At 39.1% G+C, this 15834-nt stretch overlaps 1 protein-coding gene across 1 annotated transcript in view; it reads left to right on the top strand.

Moving 5' to 3' along the window:
* The first annotated feature begins 645 nt into the window (after nucleotides 1–645).
* stxbp6 (syntaxin binding protein 6 (amisyn)) overlaps nucleotides 646–15834 on the top strand; it is an 81682-nt gene continuing 66493 nt past the window's right edge. Inside the window, exons 1-2 of the mRNA XM_084742438.1 lie at nucleotides 646–961; nucleotides 14910–15130. Of these exons, the coding sequence (XP_084598564.1) occupies nucleotides 14977–15130 (154 nt within the window). The 5' untranslated portion in view covers nucleotides 646–961; nucleotides 14910–14976. The remainder of the gene's footprint in view (nucleotides 962–14909; nucleotides 15131–15834) is intronic.

The following is a 15834-nucleotide window of genomic DNA, read 5'->3' as shown; positions in this document are numbered from 1 at the left end:
GAATAGGCATTGCATGTTATCTGTATTGTAAGATGCAGTGAAGTGTAAGTTGAAGGATAGTAAATGTGCTTATGAATCACATTGCTTGAGACATGCATGGTTCAGCAAAATGTTTCAGTTTAGATTTGTTAATTAATTGGTTTGGATATGTATATGTATGTATGTAAGTGTGAGTACGTGAGTAAACGTATGTGAATATGTATATATATGTGTATCTGTATTTTTGTTGTTATGTATTTTGTGAGTCAATAAAATTGGCCAAAAAGATGACTAGTCTGTGAATTATGAAATAATATTTTTATTTAAAAAGTTATAATTGCCTCTGGTCACTCCTTTTGTAGCTCATGTGACAGCTTTTTATAACTCTTAGCTTGAATCATCTGGAAACCAGCCTCTTTAAGTACACTTGCTTTGAGTTTTAAGTCTTAAAAACCCTACACAGGCTGCTGGCAAAGCGTCATAGATAGACAGTTGTGCTAAATATGTTTTTATGACTTTACTATACTACATAAACATCCACGCAACGCCTCCATTTACACCATTTAGCTTGGGTATTTTCTTCTTCGTGCCTTCTTCACACTTCAAAGAGACTCCCAGTGCTACGTGGTGGTGTGACACTGTACGTGATTGGCGGGAGGGTTTGTGTGTCTGGGAACCTGCTACTGGTTCCACATACACACTCACACAACCGCAGTCACCAGTCAGACAGACGGTCTGTCCTCCGCGGAAAACGGCAGCAGGGAAAACAAACTCTCCTCCCGCCGCTCGCACACCAACAACTGTCGCAGAAGAAGTGAAGTCGACGATGTTATACGCGAAATGCTACCGTTTATAGTGAGCGGCAGACAGCTAACAGTGAGGAAGAGACTGGTGAAAGTGGGCGAACTGTGACAGCGGCTGGAGAAATTAACTGAAGGATCTGTGGACTACACGTGGAAAACGCAACGCTGAAAACACATCGGTGAGTAACGTTAACTCCAGACTGCACTTCTGTTTTAGACAGTTTGAGTTTTTCGCGTTAAAAAAAAGTTTAATTGAGGCTTTGTAGTCACAGAAGAACACTTGTTTTCGTGATATTGATGAGTGATTGGCACTAAAATGCGTCACAAGCAATCACAGCAAGTGCACGCGTGCGTTTGTCTCATTAAGTGCGCGTGCTGGTCTTGTACTATAAAACTTAACGTGTCCTGAAGTTAGTGTCCTCTTTCAAGATTTTATGGTCTAAACGTTTTATTGTTAAATATTTCTTCTGCGCTTTCTGAAGCAAGCTTGATGATTCAAGTATTATTGTCTTTGACAAAATCAGGATAAATCAAGATGGCTTACTGCACAAAATATGTCATTTTTGTGTTTTAAGGTGTCCGCAGAGTGGGGCTGGGCAATACGAGACCAGTTAGTCATAGATTTTGGATATGGCATAGGTGTTGTCTTTTTCTGGCTTTAAGGTCTAAATAACAGTAAATCATTGCAATTTTATAAACTTCCCAGACTGTACAAGCCTGTACCCATTATTTTGGCTCCTATACCAATATCAGAGTAAAAAAAAAAAAAAGTTATTGATATACGAACTGATGTTCCTCATATAGAATATAACATATAGAATATATACGTAAACACATTTTGCAGTGATCCCTCAAACATGATTAACACTCGTGACAAAGATAACTAAAGGAAGCAGGATATTTTACAGTTTAACATGTAAACGTTATCTAAGGTGATATCAGGGCATTGAAATGAAACCTGTATTTTTAGTAATTAGAAATAAAAAAAAAACACAAATAGAGAAAATATATGTGTATAATAAACCTGAATTGAGGAAAATGTTTGAATATGCATAAAAAGCTGCTTATACAGCTAACAAATTAAAATAATCTGCATTATGTTTTTGGGGAAAAAAAGTTTTCATATCGATGCGTATGAGACAACGTAAATGCTGATACTGATATAGACAGATATAGTTATAATATGTCAGTATCGGGGCAATTATGTTGGTCAACCTATATGTCAGTCGGGCTCTAACCTTATTTTCCTTTTGTCAGGTTTTATTAACTAAAGTGCTGTTTTTCTAAATGTCTCTACTGGACTTTTGGAAGCAAATTTGGTGATGAAATGTGCTTCCTTTTGCTTTGACAAAATTTGGATAATTCAAGGTGATTTACTGCACAACATTAGTCATATTTGTGTTTTATGGTGTCCACTGAGGTGAACTGCGCCTCCCTGTTTTGGATCTGTCTTTATGAACTAACTGAAGCTGTAGTCACAGTGTGCTGAACTAAGTGCATTCTTGTGTCAGGCCTTAAATTGTCCAATATTTGATCAAAGTAAGCTTGGCCCCTGCCCTGTAAATGACTTGGAAGTGTAAATATTCCAGTGAAATTCCTGTCAGTCCAGACAAGTCAATTTGTGTGTTGTCCAACTTGAAGAGTGATGTTATTACTGTAGGCTGTGCCTCTGTATCATCAGTCTGTTTGCTCATGTGATCACAATATTAGTCATAAGATAATATAATCCTCCTAATCCTTAATGCTTCAAAACATTATTTAAAGCTCTAAAGTAATCTGATGATGGTGTTTTGAACTGGTGCTAATGAACCATATGGAGTGAAGTATTTATCATCCCTGATGCCAGCGGTTTCTCCAACAGAAATAATCAATATGTTTGATTAACATTAAATCTTAAATGTTAAATACATCGTTTGAATCAGCATTTGCGGGTGTTTTTCTCTAGCGCTGCACAATGAGTCCAATTTTTTGATAAAGGAAAAATGTGTGACCAAAGAAACATTATAATGAAGGAGTGTAGTGCTGCAGAGATGCCCTGGCATAAAAATCCTGTTCTCCAGACGTAAGAAAACATGGTAGACCCTAACAAATGTCACATCATCATGAATTAAATTTTTTCAAAGAAAACGAAAACTGTGATGCAATTTTTTTTAACCATATTGTACAGCCCTACTTTACTCTTAGTGAAACAACACATCGTGACCATATATCTCGGCTAAAAGCAGGTTTTTGGTGCTGTGTTTTGAAATAAATCTTTGGTGTACGTACTTGTGTGTGCTAAAGTAGACCTGACCCAAGGCAAGTGCAAACTTAGCAGATGCTTAGCCCCCAGGGGCTGCTTAAGGACTACAAAAGAAGCTGATCACAAGTTGATGTTCTTATATAAAACCATTTCATATCCAAACATCAGAAACATCCTTATTTTGGCTGGTATGGTTTGGTCTTCTTGGACTTATCACTATTTTCTGACATTTTATAGTCCAAACACTGAATCAGTTAATCAAAAAAACTAATCAACAGGTTAATCAACAGTGAAAAGAATTGTTAGTTGCAGCCACTTCACAGTAAGCTAATGTTGGAGCTTGTTTTTGTTAGAGAAAGAAACCACGTTTGCATTTTCTTTGAATAATTTTGTTATCTTTCTAAAGTTTTACTTTATTATTGATTATTCTGAGGCTTTATAAATGCTTGGGCTGTTTCTTTCTTAAACCCAAAGATAGAAAAAGCTAGTTGCATTTAAATGCCAGTATCTCTGAAGACCAATTACCACTTGTCTCCGCTGCTGTATCTCTGTGACAGGTTGGGACCTAGAAGGCTGTTTGGTTCAGATTAGCTATGAGGCTCCTAATCTTACCCTTGTGTCTCCCAGTAGCCTTAAGTAACCCACTTACATTAAAATATGTCTTCTTTCTTTGCAAGAGTTCAGGGCCTAATTTGCTCTGACACACCATAAAAGATAAGCTTATACCTTTGCCCATACTTCAGTGTCCAATTACAGTCAGCATTGTGTAAACTGTCGAGCTGGCTCCCTCCCTGAGTGTCCACCACCTCAGCTTGTTCGGTTGCCAAAGAGGACACATATCCTTGAAAGCAGACATAAAGACATGAAGAGCGCTGTTTCTTTAGTGGATTGTATAATGAAAAGAGGAACAGATACCAGCCTGTCAGTGTTTCTGACAAAATGGCACTAAGATTTGGAGTCCCTGAGGAGTCTGAATCACTGACATTGTGGTTGCTCCCAGGATTACAGAAACGATGATTTCTGTATGACAATCATGCAACACCTCTGTTTTGCAATACACTTAATGGAGAAGTAGAAAAATAGTCTGCCTACCTCAGACTTTTTGCTGATTTTGCTCTGTGTAAATCATCTAAATCTATTATACTGGCCATGCACGCTGACACAGGGCTGTTGCTTTTAGCTTATCCTTATGCAAACGAATTGTACATTCACTTTTGTATTGTTAATGCCGCAAACCATTGCCTCAGCACATACAGTAATTGAGCCGTTGTGGTAATGGTCCCTGCAGTTGTATTCAAGACATCTATTTGTAAGTGCTCTATGTTTGCTTTTCTGCTGGTGCTGTTTACCCACCACAATCTCTTCCAAATGTTATATTGCCATAAGGTACTGGGCTATAAAAGATGACCTCATTTGGGGGCCTGGCATGTCACTCATTGATTCGTGGTTAGCCCATGCCTCCTTGGCACTATATAACCTTCAGTAGCAGCTCAATCACACAGTAAATTGAATGGGTCCTTTTCTGTCTTTCCTTTTTGAGGCAAAAGAGTAAGATCCTATTCAACAAGCTGCTTCGATGGAAAAATATTATTTTTTTGTGATATTAATAAAATCGGCATGTGTAGTAGGTGTGGAAAAAAAAAATCTTATTGACCATGAATCTTTCTTTTATGATTCTTGAATATTTTTTTTTTTGATTGCCTGGCATTTTAATACATATAAATAACTAGTCCTTAATCTGTTAGCTCAGTGCTAATGCACAATAGGAATTGCCATTAATTTGCTAGCGTAAATTAGCTTTGTGATTGTGGTAATATTAACAAATGATCCATTTAAGTTCACATGTACAACATAAAAAGATTTGTGCATTACTTTTACTTTTAAGGCATTTAACATGCTCTGTGGAAACAAATTAACAGTTGCTGACTTAATTTTGTTAATTCAGTCTGTTACTCTGCAGCTTCAACATACCACACTAACGAGCTACGGCAATCTCAAAAGGTCAAAATTAAAACTCAAAATTCCCAACTGATTTTAAATGTACAGCCGCTACTGGGTGGCACATATAGCCTGTCTGTCTACATTTATATTTTCTAATTCATTATTCTTACAGCACTAGCTTTATGAGCGGGAACAGCTAAATGCAACAGTGAACTTCAAAAAGTATTTTATTTACCCCTTTTATATGCAATATAGCGATGATGCTGCTGAAATAAAACTGTAATGTGCATTGTTTGTTTCTCCACAACTGTATGATTCAACATTTTCCCTTGGGTTAGTGTTACAAAAGCAAACAAAAATTGCAATAAATTGTGATATCAAATTGTAATAGTTTAGAATAGCAATGCATATCGAATCAGCACCCAAGTATCCTGATGATGATCTTAAGTCAGAAATGGTTTTCATCCTCTCTCATGCTCCTCTTCGAAAGTGCACCCCTGTCTAAGAGCATTCCAGACAAACTGCTGCACTGCTCCCTCAAGAATAAAGTGGCCTACAAATTACAGTAGTAGCATCTCTCTGAATAGCCAATTATAGATGCTTAAATGGGTTCCCCCCGGTCATTATCTGAAAATCAGTTTGATCCCTATGCTGAGCGCAAACTTTTTAACCATGCAAAACCTAGAATCTCTCTACTGCTCAATTAGACGATGTTCTGTCCTGTAATTTCTTGTCTCGCCAGTATTTTCATGCACATAGTAAACTGTTTGATTCACATGAAAAGAGGAAAAACTGACTGTTTTTCACCTGAGTGCGCTAAAATAAAGCATTTGGAGAGAGCAGCTCTGAAAGCAGTGTATCTGAGTGTCAACAAAGAAAACACAGCACTAGATGCTGAATTTGGAGAACAGAATGGTTGAGTTGCAGCATTGCTTGTCATTTCTGTTTGGATAGTTTGAGTTAAGTTAGAAAGTGGTGATATTGTTAAGTATTGTAGTTTCCAGTGCCTCAGCCCTGTTTACTTGTTTTCAAACCCTGTCTTTACATACCACGATGGCAGATTTGACTAAATCAAACAGATTTGAAGATTTCTGGATGTCTGAGATGGCACAAGTGTTAATGAGCTTTGCTGTCTGGCATGCATGATGAGTTGGTTCTGATGGAGGGATTTGGTCTTAGATTTTAAATCTTGGACAAATAAATCAGGCCTGAAGTTTTTCCCCCATCTTGAATGAGCTATCCTGTTCTTTTGCTTGTTTAAGCCTAGTATTCACAAAAATGGGCAACTGCTATTTCTATTGTGCACTCTTCTTAAGGTTAGTTCACGTAACAAATTCTTTGATTTAATGTTTCACAATCCAGCCCCAAAGTTCTGTATAGCTACCATACAGGGAGAGTGCAGGAAGTGCAGCTTTAGAGTTCTACAATGTAGAAATACTGCAAAAACTGTGGGCTCTTTATTACTGACTTTTTCTTTTCTTTTCTTTTTCTTGTCTAATGAAATGCCAGAGAGAGTTCTTCCTCAGCATGAGTTGGAAAGTGTAGTTGTACAACATAATAATTCTTGGTTTTATTGGCCCTTATCAAGCAACGTGACTTGTAAGTGACCTGTGGCTGAAATATTTTTACTGCGCATGGCAAGTCTGAGTTTTGTCGCTTATTTGTAGCTCCGATTGGATTTTAATACATCACAAGCTGGCGTTGACACCACAAAAGCAGCAGGGTAGACGGTGTAATCTCTCAATTATTTTATGAGAGGTAACATTCACCATCTGTTCATGTGGTGATGTTGGATGCTGCCTGCTCAAAGTGACACTGTCGTGTGACATCACTCTCTAAAGATGTAATCTATGAAGATGTGTGCACTGTGGGAGGTTTTTCTGTAAAATCAAGGCCTTGTACAGAGCCATGAGTCAACATGAAAGACATGCATGCATGAGAGGCTGCAGATGAGCCAAAGTGTTTCATTTCTTTTATACATCTTTGAGAGTGCAGCGAGGAATGAAAGAAACTACTTTGTCTTTGAAAGTTTCCAAAGTCAGTCAAATGTGAGTGGGAGGAGTAGATACAGGGGAATTGCTTCTAGAAGAGGATTATATTATCTGTTTGAGTTGGTTATCTTGCCAGATATCATTATGTTCCAAATTTTGAAATGTCGTTCTTTTGTACATCATATTCATTCAGCTAAGGTTTAGTCTACACCCCCATCTGCAAATCATATCTCTAGCATTGCTTTCCCTCTTGTTCTCTGCCTTGTTGCTGTCTTACAAGCAAAAATGCTTGTTGACACTGCAGTGCACCTGTGTGTGTTTGCTGAACGTGTGGATTTTCCGTATACTACTGAGAATCACTCAAATACTGCGGGCCTCCAGAAATATGTTGTGAAATATGTTTAGACATGTACAGTGACATGTTTGATTTTTGTGTGCTTAACCCTTGCTCTCACCTTAACCTTAAAGGGTAGCATCAGTATTTTTCAACCTAGACCCTTTTTTTCCCACTTTTTGAAACTGGTCCAGTATTGCGAGAGAGTGCTGAAAAAGCAAAATGTGATCCAAACAATGTGATCCCTTTGGGCAACTGCACACTGTCAAAGTGTGCAGTTGTGTTTGCTACTGACAGGCCCAGATTGTTATATGAAGTGTCTGACAACATGATGAAAAGGATCAGTATAAAAAGAGAACTTTTTACAGAACTTTTTATGTTTTATTTAACTAGAAACAGCTGTTTTATTGCCTTTGCCAAACTACCAGCCTCCCTTTGCAAAACTGTAATTTCAACATTGTCATCCTCATTCAAATTTGACAGAACCAAACTAAAACTCACCAAAAACATATTGGCTCTTCTTTCCACTGTTTCAACAATCCTAAAGTCCGGTCTGATCTAAATAAACCCTTCATTCATGGTGTTAGATGTAAAAATATTGCAAAAGGGTCGGTGTGTACTGCCAGAATATTTTCACATGTACCTCTGTTAATTGTTTATTTCTACCAAACCACCAGAGTTGGTGATTGTTGGAACCATAGAAAGATGAACCAAGATGTATTTAGTGAGGTTTTTTTTTCTGTTAAGTTTGAATGAAGATAACCGTTAAAATGTTTTAACAATAAGTTGTTTCCAATTGAAGCCATAATATGAAACATTTCCATATTAAAATGTCTAAAAACACCAGTTACAAATTTTGTTGAGTTGTGCATTTTTCAATATGCCAAATGTTTCCAGCAATGTTCAAACGCAGAAAAATGTGTAATTTATTCAAGGTAACTTCCTGCTAGCTGTTGCAAGCCAGTTGCTAGTTGTTATATCTTTTGGGAATACACACAATAAGTTGGATTTGTCAAAGAGTGAAGGCAGTCAGCACATGTGACTAAACGTAACATGAAAAAACTTTAATGTTAGCTCACCCATGAAGATTAGTCATGTCAGGTAAATTTTCACCAGCAGTGGTGGTTGTTTAAAACTGAAGGTAACTCCCGTGATCCCATGCCATTTCACAACATCATCAAGACCCCCTAGAATCGGAATTTACATATTGTGTGTTTAAACAAAACTTACCTTAATCTTTTTAAAAAAAAGTCTAGAGAACCTTTCCATAATGATGTCAGACACTTAGGAGGTTGTCAGTAAAAAAAACAAGCTCTCTTAGACAGCTGAAGTGAGCAGTCATATGAAGCAAAGGGTTGGAATTGAACCCACAGCCACTGTAGAGGACTGAGTACATGGGGTGCACAAGCACAGATTCAAAAATTGCTGTCCCTCTTAGTCACTGAGACACATAGTTTGAAAAGTACCAAAGTTAACTTTTAACATGATTCAAGATTCTGTTGTCGATCTCACAGTCCAAAAATTGTTGGTCCTCACAAAGGTAGGACAAGCTCCCACACATACACACAAAACCTACATGTCACTGCCACACCGGTTTTCAGTTGTCCTTAAGTCAGCCTTAGCTCGCTGGTCTACAGCCATACTGTATCGCATTACTTCATATCTATGTGAAAGATTTCTTATGACTCACTTTCTAAATATTTCTCACACCAGCTGCCAGCATTTTAATTACATGAGGAGCAGAATAAATGTACTCAGTAATTCCTTCCTAGATGGATTTTTAGCCTGTGCCGAGTGAAGGTTTGGCTCTTAGATTTTATGTCTCTCTGAAGGAAATTGAAGACACCTTGAATTCAGCATGATAAGCCCTGTATCATCCACCTGTCTTTTGGGCCCCTCTCCTTTGCTTTTGCAACCGTGGCAGTTTCCCATGGGCTTGTGAACACAATCTGGAGAACAGCGCTGTGTTGATGCTGTAAGAAGTGGCTGTGCAGCTAACTCAAAGGCCGCACTCCAATGAGGTCCCAGGAGAGCTGTGAGCACGGACTGAACAGATTTCACATTAACACACTGGGCAAAGGGGGACCAAGGGAATGAGCAGGAACAGTGCTGCTCCTCTGACTGCTTGGCAATACACAGCCACAGTTAATGAAGTGTTTTTGAAAGGGGTTCTACTTGGAAATGGGGTGATAAGCAGCCGTAAAATATATGTACGTCGTTTTCACTGCCACAGCAGCTCCTTGGCTCCCTCCAGTATGACTGCTCAGCCCAGCACTCTGAGCATTGCATAAGACTGCTCAAAGTCAAACCATAAGCTATGCATTGTAGCTGGCCACATTTCACTGCCTAGAGGCTCCTGTCTGCCTCCTCCTCCTCTTCTTCCTCCTCCTTGTTTTCTTCCTCGCATCCCCCATCCTCTTATCCCTCCTTCCCGTCATGCTTCAGTGGGCCACCTGAGGGGGGATATGTGCTCCCCTTTGCCTGGTGACAGCTTGCAGGGAGATGTGGGCAGCCTTCACAGCTGGAGGAAGCAGGAGAAGAGGGAGATATGCTACGGATTAGGGCTTCCACAGAGAAGAACTCCGCTGGGCTGATTTGCTACTAGAGAGCAACAAGACCAGTGACTATTCAACAATTAACCTTGATTTTCTGTTTTTTGTTTTCTTAATTATACCATCCAGTAATTAAGAAGGAAAGGAGGCATAAGAGGATAAAATACCAAGAGGAGGGGGTGAGCAGTTACTATATATGTAAATGAATATGAATACAGATGTATATAGTATTATAATGCATGTTTAGGTTGGTTGATGCACAAAATTATGATAGATCTCACAACTGTGCAATAGTTTTGCCGCTTAGCAAGGAAATACAAAATTCCTAATCAGAAAAAAACTATTAGTCTCTAATGTTTGTTGTGTAAAAGCATTGAAAGCTCAGCTAACATTACTGCTGAAAATGTAAATGCTGAATACATTCTGAGCTGGTCTCAGATACTCATTGTTATATTCAGATGTCAGGTCTTTTTAGTTCATCTGTACTGTTTGTGCACTTTGAGGCTAGACTGGCATAGTACAGGTTTTGCAGTCTTTATCGGAGCTCAGTGTGACATGCACACACAGCTCGAGGCACAGTTTTGAACAGTTTTTATATGCTGCCTTCCTGGCCAGCTTAAAAGGCCCTGATTGACCAAGCTTTCCTGCCTTTGACGGAGTATTCAGTGAAAAACAACTTTTGCAAAATCCACACCCTTTGATCAAGGGTGTTGTATTTTTTTATGAAAGTTTAGGCCTGTTTCCGAGAAGTGATGGATGTTGGACATGTTTTAAATTCCAATGAAAGGCATATATATATTAGCCTCTCTAATTACTCTCCACAAAATCTTGGCCCTGGTTTTGTTTACTGTGAAGTCTTTCATTGCTGAGCAGAGAGGAAGGGAGATGGATAGAAATGGATGACACTGGATAAGAAAGTACTTGTAACAGGAAAAAAGTGCATGAAACAAAGTTTGTAAGTGTAGAACTAACTCAGTGAGCCTTTCAGATGTCAATGTTTGTCTTTCACAGATCTACACAATAAAATCTTTACAACATAATGCAGTATCATACCGTGGCCTTATAATACGTTCTACCTTTGCGAATCTTGTAATGACGATTTTTGTGGGTGACTGTGTCAGAGAGGTGATGATTTAACTTCTTTTGTCGACCTCCTCTACACATTACCCACATTATCTTTGCCTGTGATGCTATTCAATATGAAACCACCACTAAATGCTGTCTTAGAAATTACCACATAGCTGACACACTCAACAAAAGCTGAAGAATAATAGCTTCACAAAAGTACTACTTACAGGAGGGCTATTTATTAGATTACAATATATTGTAGCCGTGGTATTGTTTCCAAAGCTTTTATGTTCCACTGCTGTTGAAGAGTTCCTTCTGGCCTGACGTAATCCTGCTGCAACAATGACCACCAGTCGACAATGGCAGCCTTTCAGTGTCTAAGTTTGGGGGAGGAGAAGTCGGCTTGTGCATTTTTTTGTTTTTTTGCAAGTCTATGTAAACCGTGTTCTTTGCTTGTTTTGCTTTTACAACCCCAGTTCCATAAAAGTTTGGGCACTGTGTAAAACATTAATAAAATCGGAATGCAATGCAACGTAGTCTGGATGGAAGCACATATTGCTCCAAAACCTGTATGTATCTTTCAGCATTAATAGAGCCTTCATAGATGTGACAATCAGCCATGCCATGGCCACTAACACACACACATCCATACCATCACAGATGCTGGCTTCTGAAGCTTGCACTGGTATCTTGATGGTCCTTTTCTTCTTCAGGACACAATGTCTATTTTTTCTGAAAACAATCTGAAATGTGGACCTGACAGACCACGGCACACTTTTCCACTTTGCTTCAGTCTGTCTCAGATGAGCTTGAGTCCCAAAGACGTCTGTAGTGTTTCTCGATGTTGCTGAAAAGACAACATCTTACTTTCACGTTGCATGGCCTTAACTCGCATTTGTAGATGCAGCATTCCACAACTGTCCCAGTCTTTTGTTGCCTTTTTGAAATGTTTTGCAGGCATCAAATTGAGAGTAATTGTACATTTACAAAAAAAAAACCAATAAATTTATCAGTCAGAACATTAAATACCTTGTCTTTGTTCTTTATTCAATTGAATACAAGTCGAAAATGATTTGCAAATCATTACATTCTGTTTTAATTTAGGCCCCCAACTATTTTGGAACTGGACTTGTATCATAATCAGGGAATGAAACTTTGACTCAACTCATTTTAAAGCTTGCTGCACTGTTAGTAAACAAGTTTGTGGTCTGTTGTTTATTTGCGAGCCAGTTTGATTAAGGCATTGTTTTGCAGTTTGGCCTGCCTCTCCTCGTAGTAAAAGTAATTCATCGACTGGTTGAAACTGACAGATAGATTGGGTGCATCATGGTGGCCTGTGTGGTATGTGTTTGTGAGTGCTTGAGCATGTGGCTGAGAAAATGATTAAGCTCCGTAGTCCTCATGAGAGCATTTGGACCTAATTAACCCACTTCTTTATGACTGCATTCTACATTTAAGCACAGTTAGCCCAACTAAGCACAGTATTTCCCTGACATACTGCTGTGTCTCTCTTGTGGTATATTCCCAGTCACCAAGATATAACTTCACTTGTAGACATCAGTTTGTAATAATAGAAACATGATTGCTGCTCTGTATCAGTGAGACTTAGCAGTACTGTGAACAGCTTCAGCTGAAGTCATTTCATCTCTACAAGTGGCAGGGCTTCCAGGGAGAACATTGGCAAAGCATTTAGAGAGATGGAGCGTGCAGACTGGCTGCAACACAGAGAGATGCAACCATTCTGAGTCTGTCATTACTTAAATGTTCCATACACTGTGAGCAGTAGAGAGTGTACAAATTCAGATTAGTTGTGTGTATGCGTACTTTTAGAGGCTGAGGGGACTGATTGGCCCAAGGCTAAGCTGTAAAATTTTGCTTGTGTCTTGGATCGGAGGAAACATGTTCCTGTTATGTTGTTGTTAGGGGTGTGTATCTCACCGACTGAGACCGATTTGATAAGTATCTCGATACATGTTCAACGATTCGATATGTCTTACAGTGTTTCCTCTAGGATTTTTCAGCAGCAGGGGCAGGCGTTCCGTTTCTCTTCTTAGAGAAATATTTCAATAAACTCATCTGAAAAATGCAGCGGGCCACCACTCCTAAATGAATGTAGAGGAAACACTGTCTTATAAATCTTTAAATGGCCAACGATTTGGTTTTATATGATTCACCTCTTTCACAATACAATGCAATACAAGACAATACAGTGTGTCAGTCTTTACATTTTGATTCAATTAATGCTACATTTGTAGAGTGCTGTTAGTTGCAAAAAAATCCTGATAGTTTTACTAAATGTAGTAACAGTAGAGACAGAAAGAAGGAGACTTTGCTGTGGTGTTAACATATTGTTATGAGTCTCATGTGTAAATGAGGTCCTGTAGCCTAAATGACAATCTGTGAACAAACTTTAAAACTGTTTAAAATATCCGTATTTCTGCAGTAAGATGATCTGCTGCTCTGTTTCATATGAAGAGTGCTGTGGTTTTGATTAGTGTGGAGGAACAGAAAAGTCTCTGTGGGTCAGACTTGTGGCTCTGTTCTCCGCTGTCAGACACGTTTTGCATAAATGATCTGCAGCAGTATTTCTCACCTTTCTTATAAAACCCAAACTTATTCTACACTTGCACGTTATGAAAGTTTGGTGGTGCGACGCGGTACAATGTCACTTCTGTCGCTGTTTTCAGCGCCGTCTGTTTTAAGTAAATGAAGAGGAGACACAGGAGAGGGTGGGTGGGAGCGCTTGTTTTTGTGAGCGCGGCAGCAGGTGTCCAGCGAGAGAGGTGCAGGCAGACACAGTGGGAGAGAGAAGATGGAGGAAAGTTAACAGTGGCAGCTCCCTGATGCCAAAAATGAAACGTATGCACATCCTAATGAGATGTATCAATACGCTAGTGTTGCATCAATTTGTTTCTGATTCGTGTTCAGCTTTTTACTGATATAGGCCGTCTGAACCGATGCGCTCATATCTTACACATTAAAGTCTGATGCATCGGATGCATGAGTGAATCGTTACACCCCTAGTTGTTGTTGTCATGTTGGCTTCATACTAAGCTTTCAGGCATACAATAGTATGTTGGTAAGGAACTTCTGAACCAGGCAGTGGCTGTGTGTTGGCTAACTCTGGTAAAAATGCTAAGACAGCTTCAAGCAAGACAGTGGAAAAGCCCTGTTTTCTCCAACAGCAACTTAACCAGCTAGCTAATGAATCACCTGAAGATGTCAATGAAGTTGTCGATGCGTCACTTAAGATTTTGTTATTCATGTAGAGGTGGCCGCAGGTATGCTATTATTAGCTGTACCATCATCCAACTATTAGATGTAGCACTTTTTAGTGTTTGGTTAGATGTTTGGTTAGACTTGCCAGTTTTGCATTTTGCTATACAAATATTTGAGCAGGTTGTTTGGGACATGTTTCAAGACGTGTAAACACACTTATAACTGCTTTTGTCTTGCCAGTGTCCTGACTCCCTGTGACTTACACTCCCAGGTACCAAAATTTGGTACTGTTTGATTGAACGTGGATCGGTACTTGGGAGTACGGATGTAATTTGGTTGGTATCCTTAACAGTACAAACTTTGGAAATGTTTTCATACTTTTCTCTATTTTTTTCTTTAATCTAGCTAAAATGCCAGCAACTAGTTTTGTGCTGCCTCATTTGAATGAACGTCCCACCTGTTTGTACCTCTCCTCCTACCTGTGCACTGCTCTGGGCACTAAAGACCCACACAGATGCTCAAAGTGGATTTCAAAGTCATTGCACCAACATAAAAATAGGGCCTTACATATTAAGGCACAAACAGTCGTATATCTCAAAACATGGGCAAATAAAACCAAATCTGGAGGCAGAGGCAAGTGGGAAAGTGTGTTTTTTTTGTAATGTAAGTGACTTTTGGAGAGTGAGAAACTGAGCCTTTTGTGTACTTTTAGACATTAGCCTGGTCCATCTTTTCATTTTAATGTGTGTTCTGTTTTCCTTCCTTTCTTCTCCTCTTCAGTGAAGAGTGGATCTTGTCCTCTCCACTTTAACTGTTTGCCAGCTGCTCACTCCTGCCTGCTTCAGAGATGAGTGCCAAGTCAGCCATCAACAAGGAGGTCTTCATACCCCATGATGAGAAGATGCTTGCTGCCGTGCAGGTGAAGCGGAGGACCAAGAAGAAGATCCCCTTCTTGGCTACTGGTGGTCAGGGAGACTACATGACCTTCATCTGCCTCTCAGGTCAGTCTTCTCTTCTCTTCTGCATCTCTTCTCTTCTCTTCTCTTCTCTTCTCTTCTCTTCTCTTCTCTTCTCTTCTCTTCTCTTCTCTTCTCTTCTGTGTTTGCCTATATTTAAGTGTCTGTGTCAGTTGTGTAGTTGCGACCCAAAGTCACATTTCAACACGTCTCCCTTAATTCTCCTACTAATGTTCACACTGATGAGCATGTTTACGTTTCCTCTGCCAAAAGGATGACACGGTAACTTAATTTACTTCTGGGCTTTAGGTCAATCCTTTTTAAATAGATTAGATTTAAGCTGAAATTGAATAATTGTTTCAGCAGAAATTGAGGTTTAAATTATTTTGTTTTTTTCCTGTTTTAACGTCGGCTGAGATATTGCTTGTTAATTGAATTAGCCATGCGTATTATTCATGAGGAGAATAGCTAGAGCCCATTAATTTCAGTATTTTAGTGCCAGCAAAAGTGCTTATGAAGATCAATGACATTTCTTAATCCTACCATTTTAATGTGTATTAGGCTCTGCGTTGGCAGCAGTGGATCACATCACTTCAGGTTCAAAGTTACTTAATGGTGACTAAGAGGAATTTATCAGTATATCAACATATCAGTTTAGCACAAAGGCCAGTACAGTCTCTCTCTGTGGGAGATTCAAATTCAAGGTTGTCTTCTTATTCTAGCCTCTCAACACCGAGCTTCTGTGTTTA

Source organism: Lutjanus erythropterus, chromosome 18, assembly GCF_056507025.1.
Source record: "Lutjanus erythropterus isolate fLutEry1 chromosome 18, fLutEry1.hap2, whole genome shotgun sequence".
NCBI classification, from domain to species: Eukaryota; Metazoa; Chordata; class Actinopteri; order Lutjaniformes; family Lutjanidae; genus Lutjanus; species Lutjanus erythropterus.
This window is presented reverse-complemented; position numbering and strand designations above follow the sequence as displayed.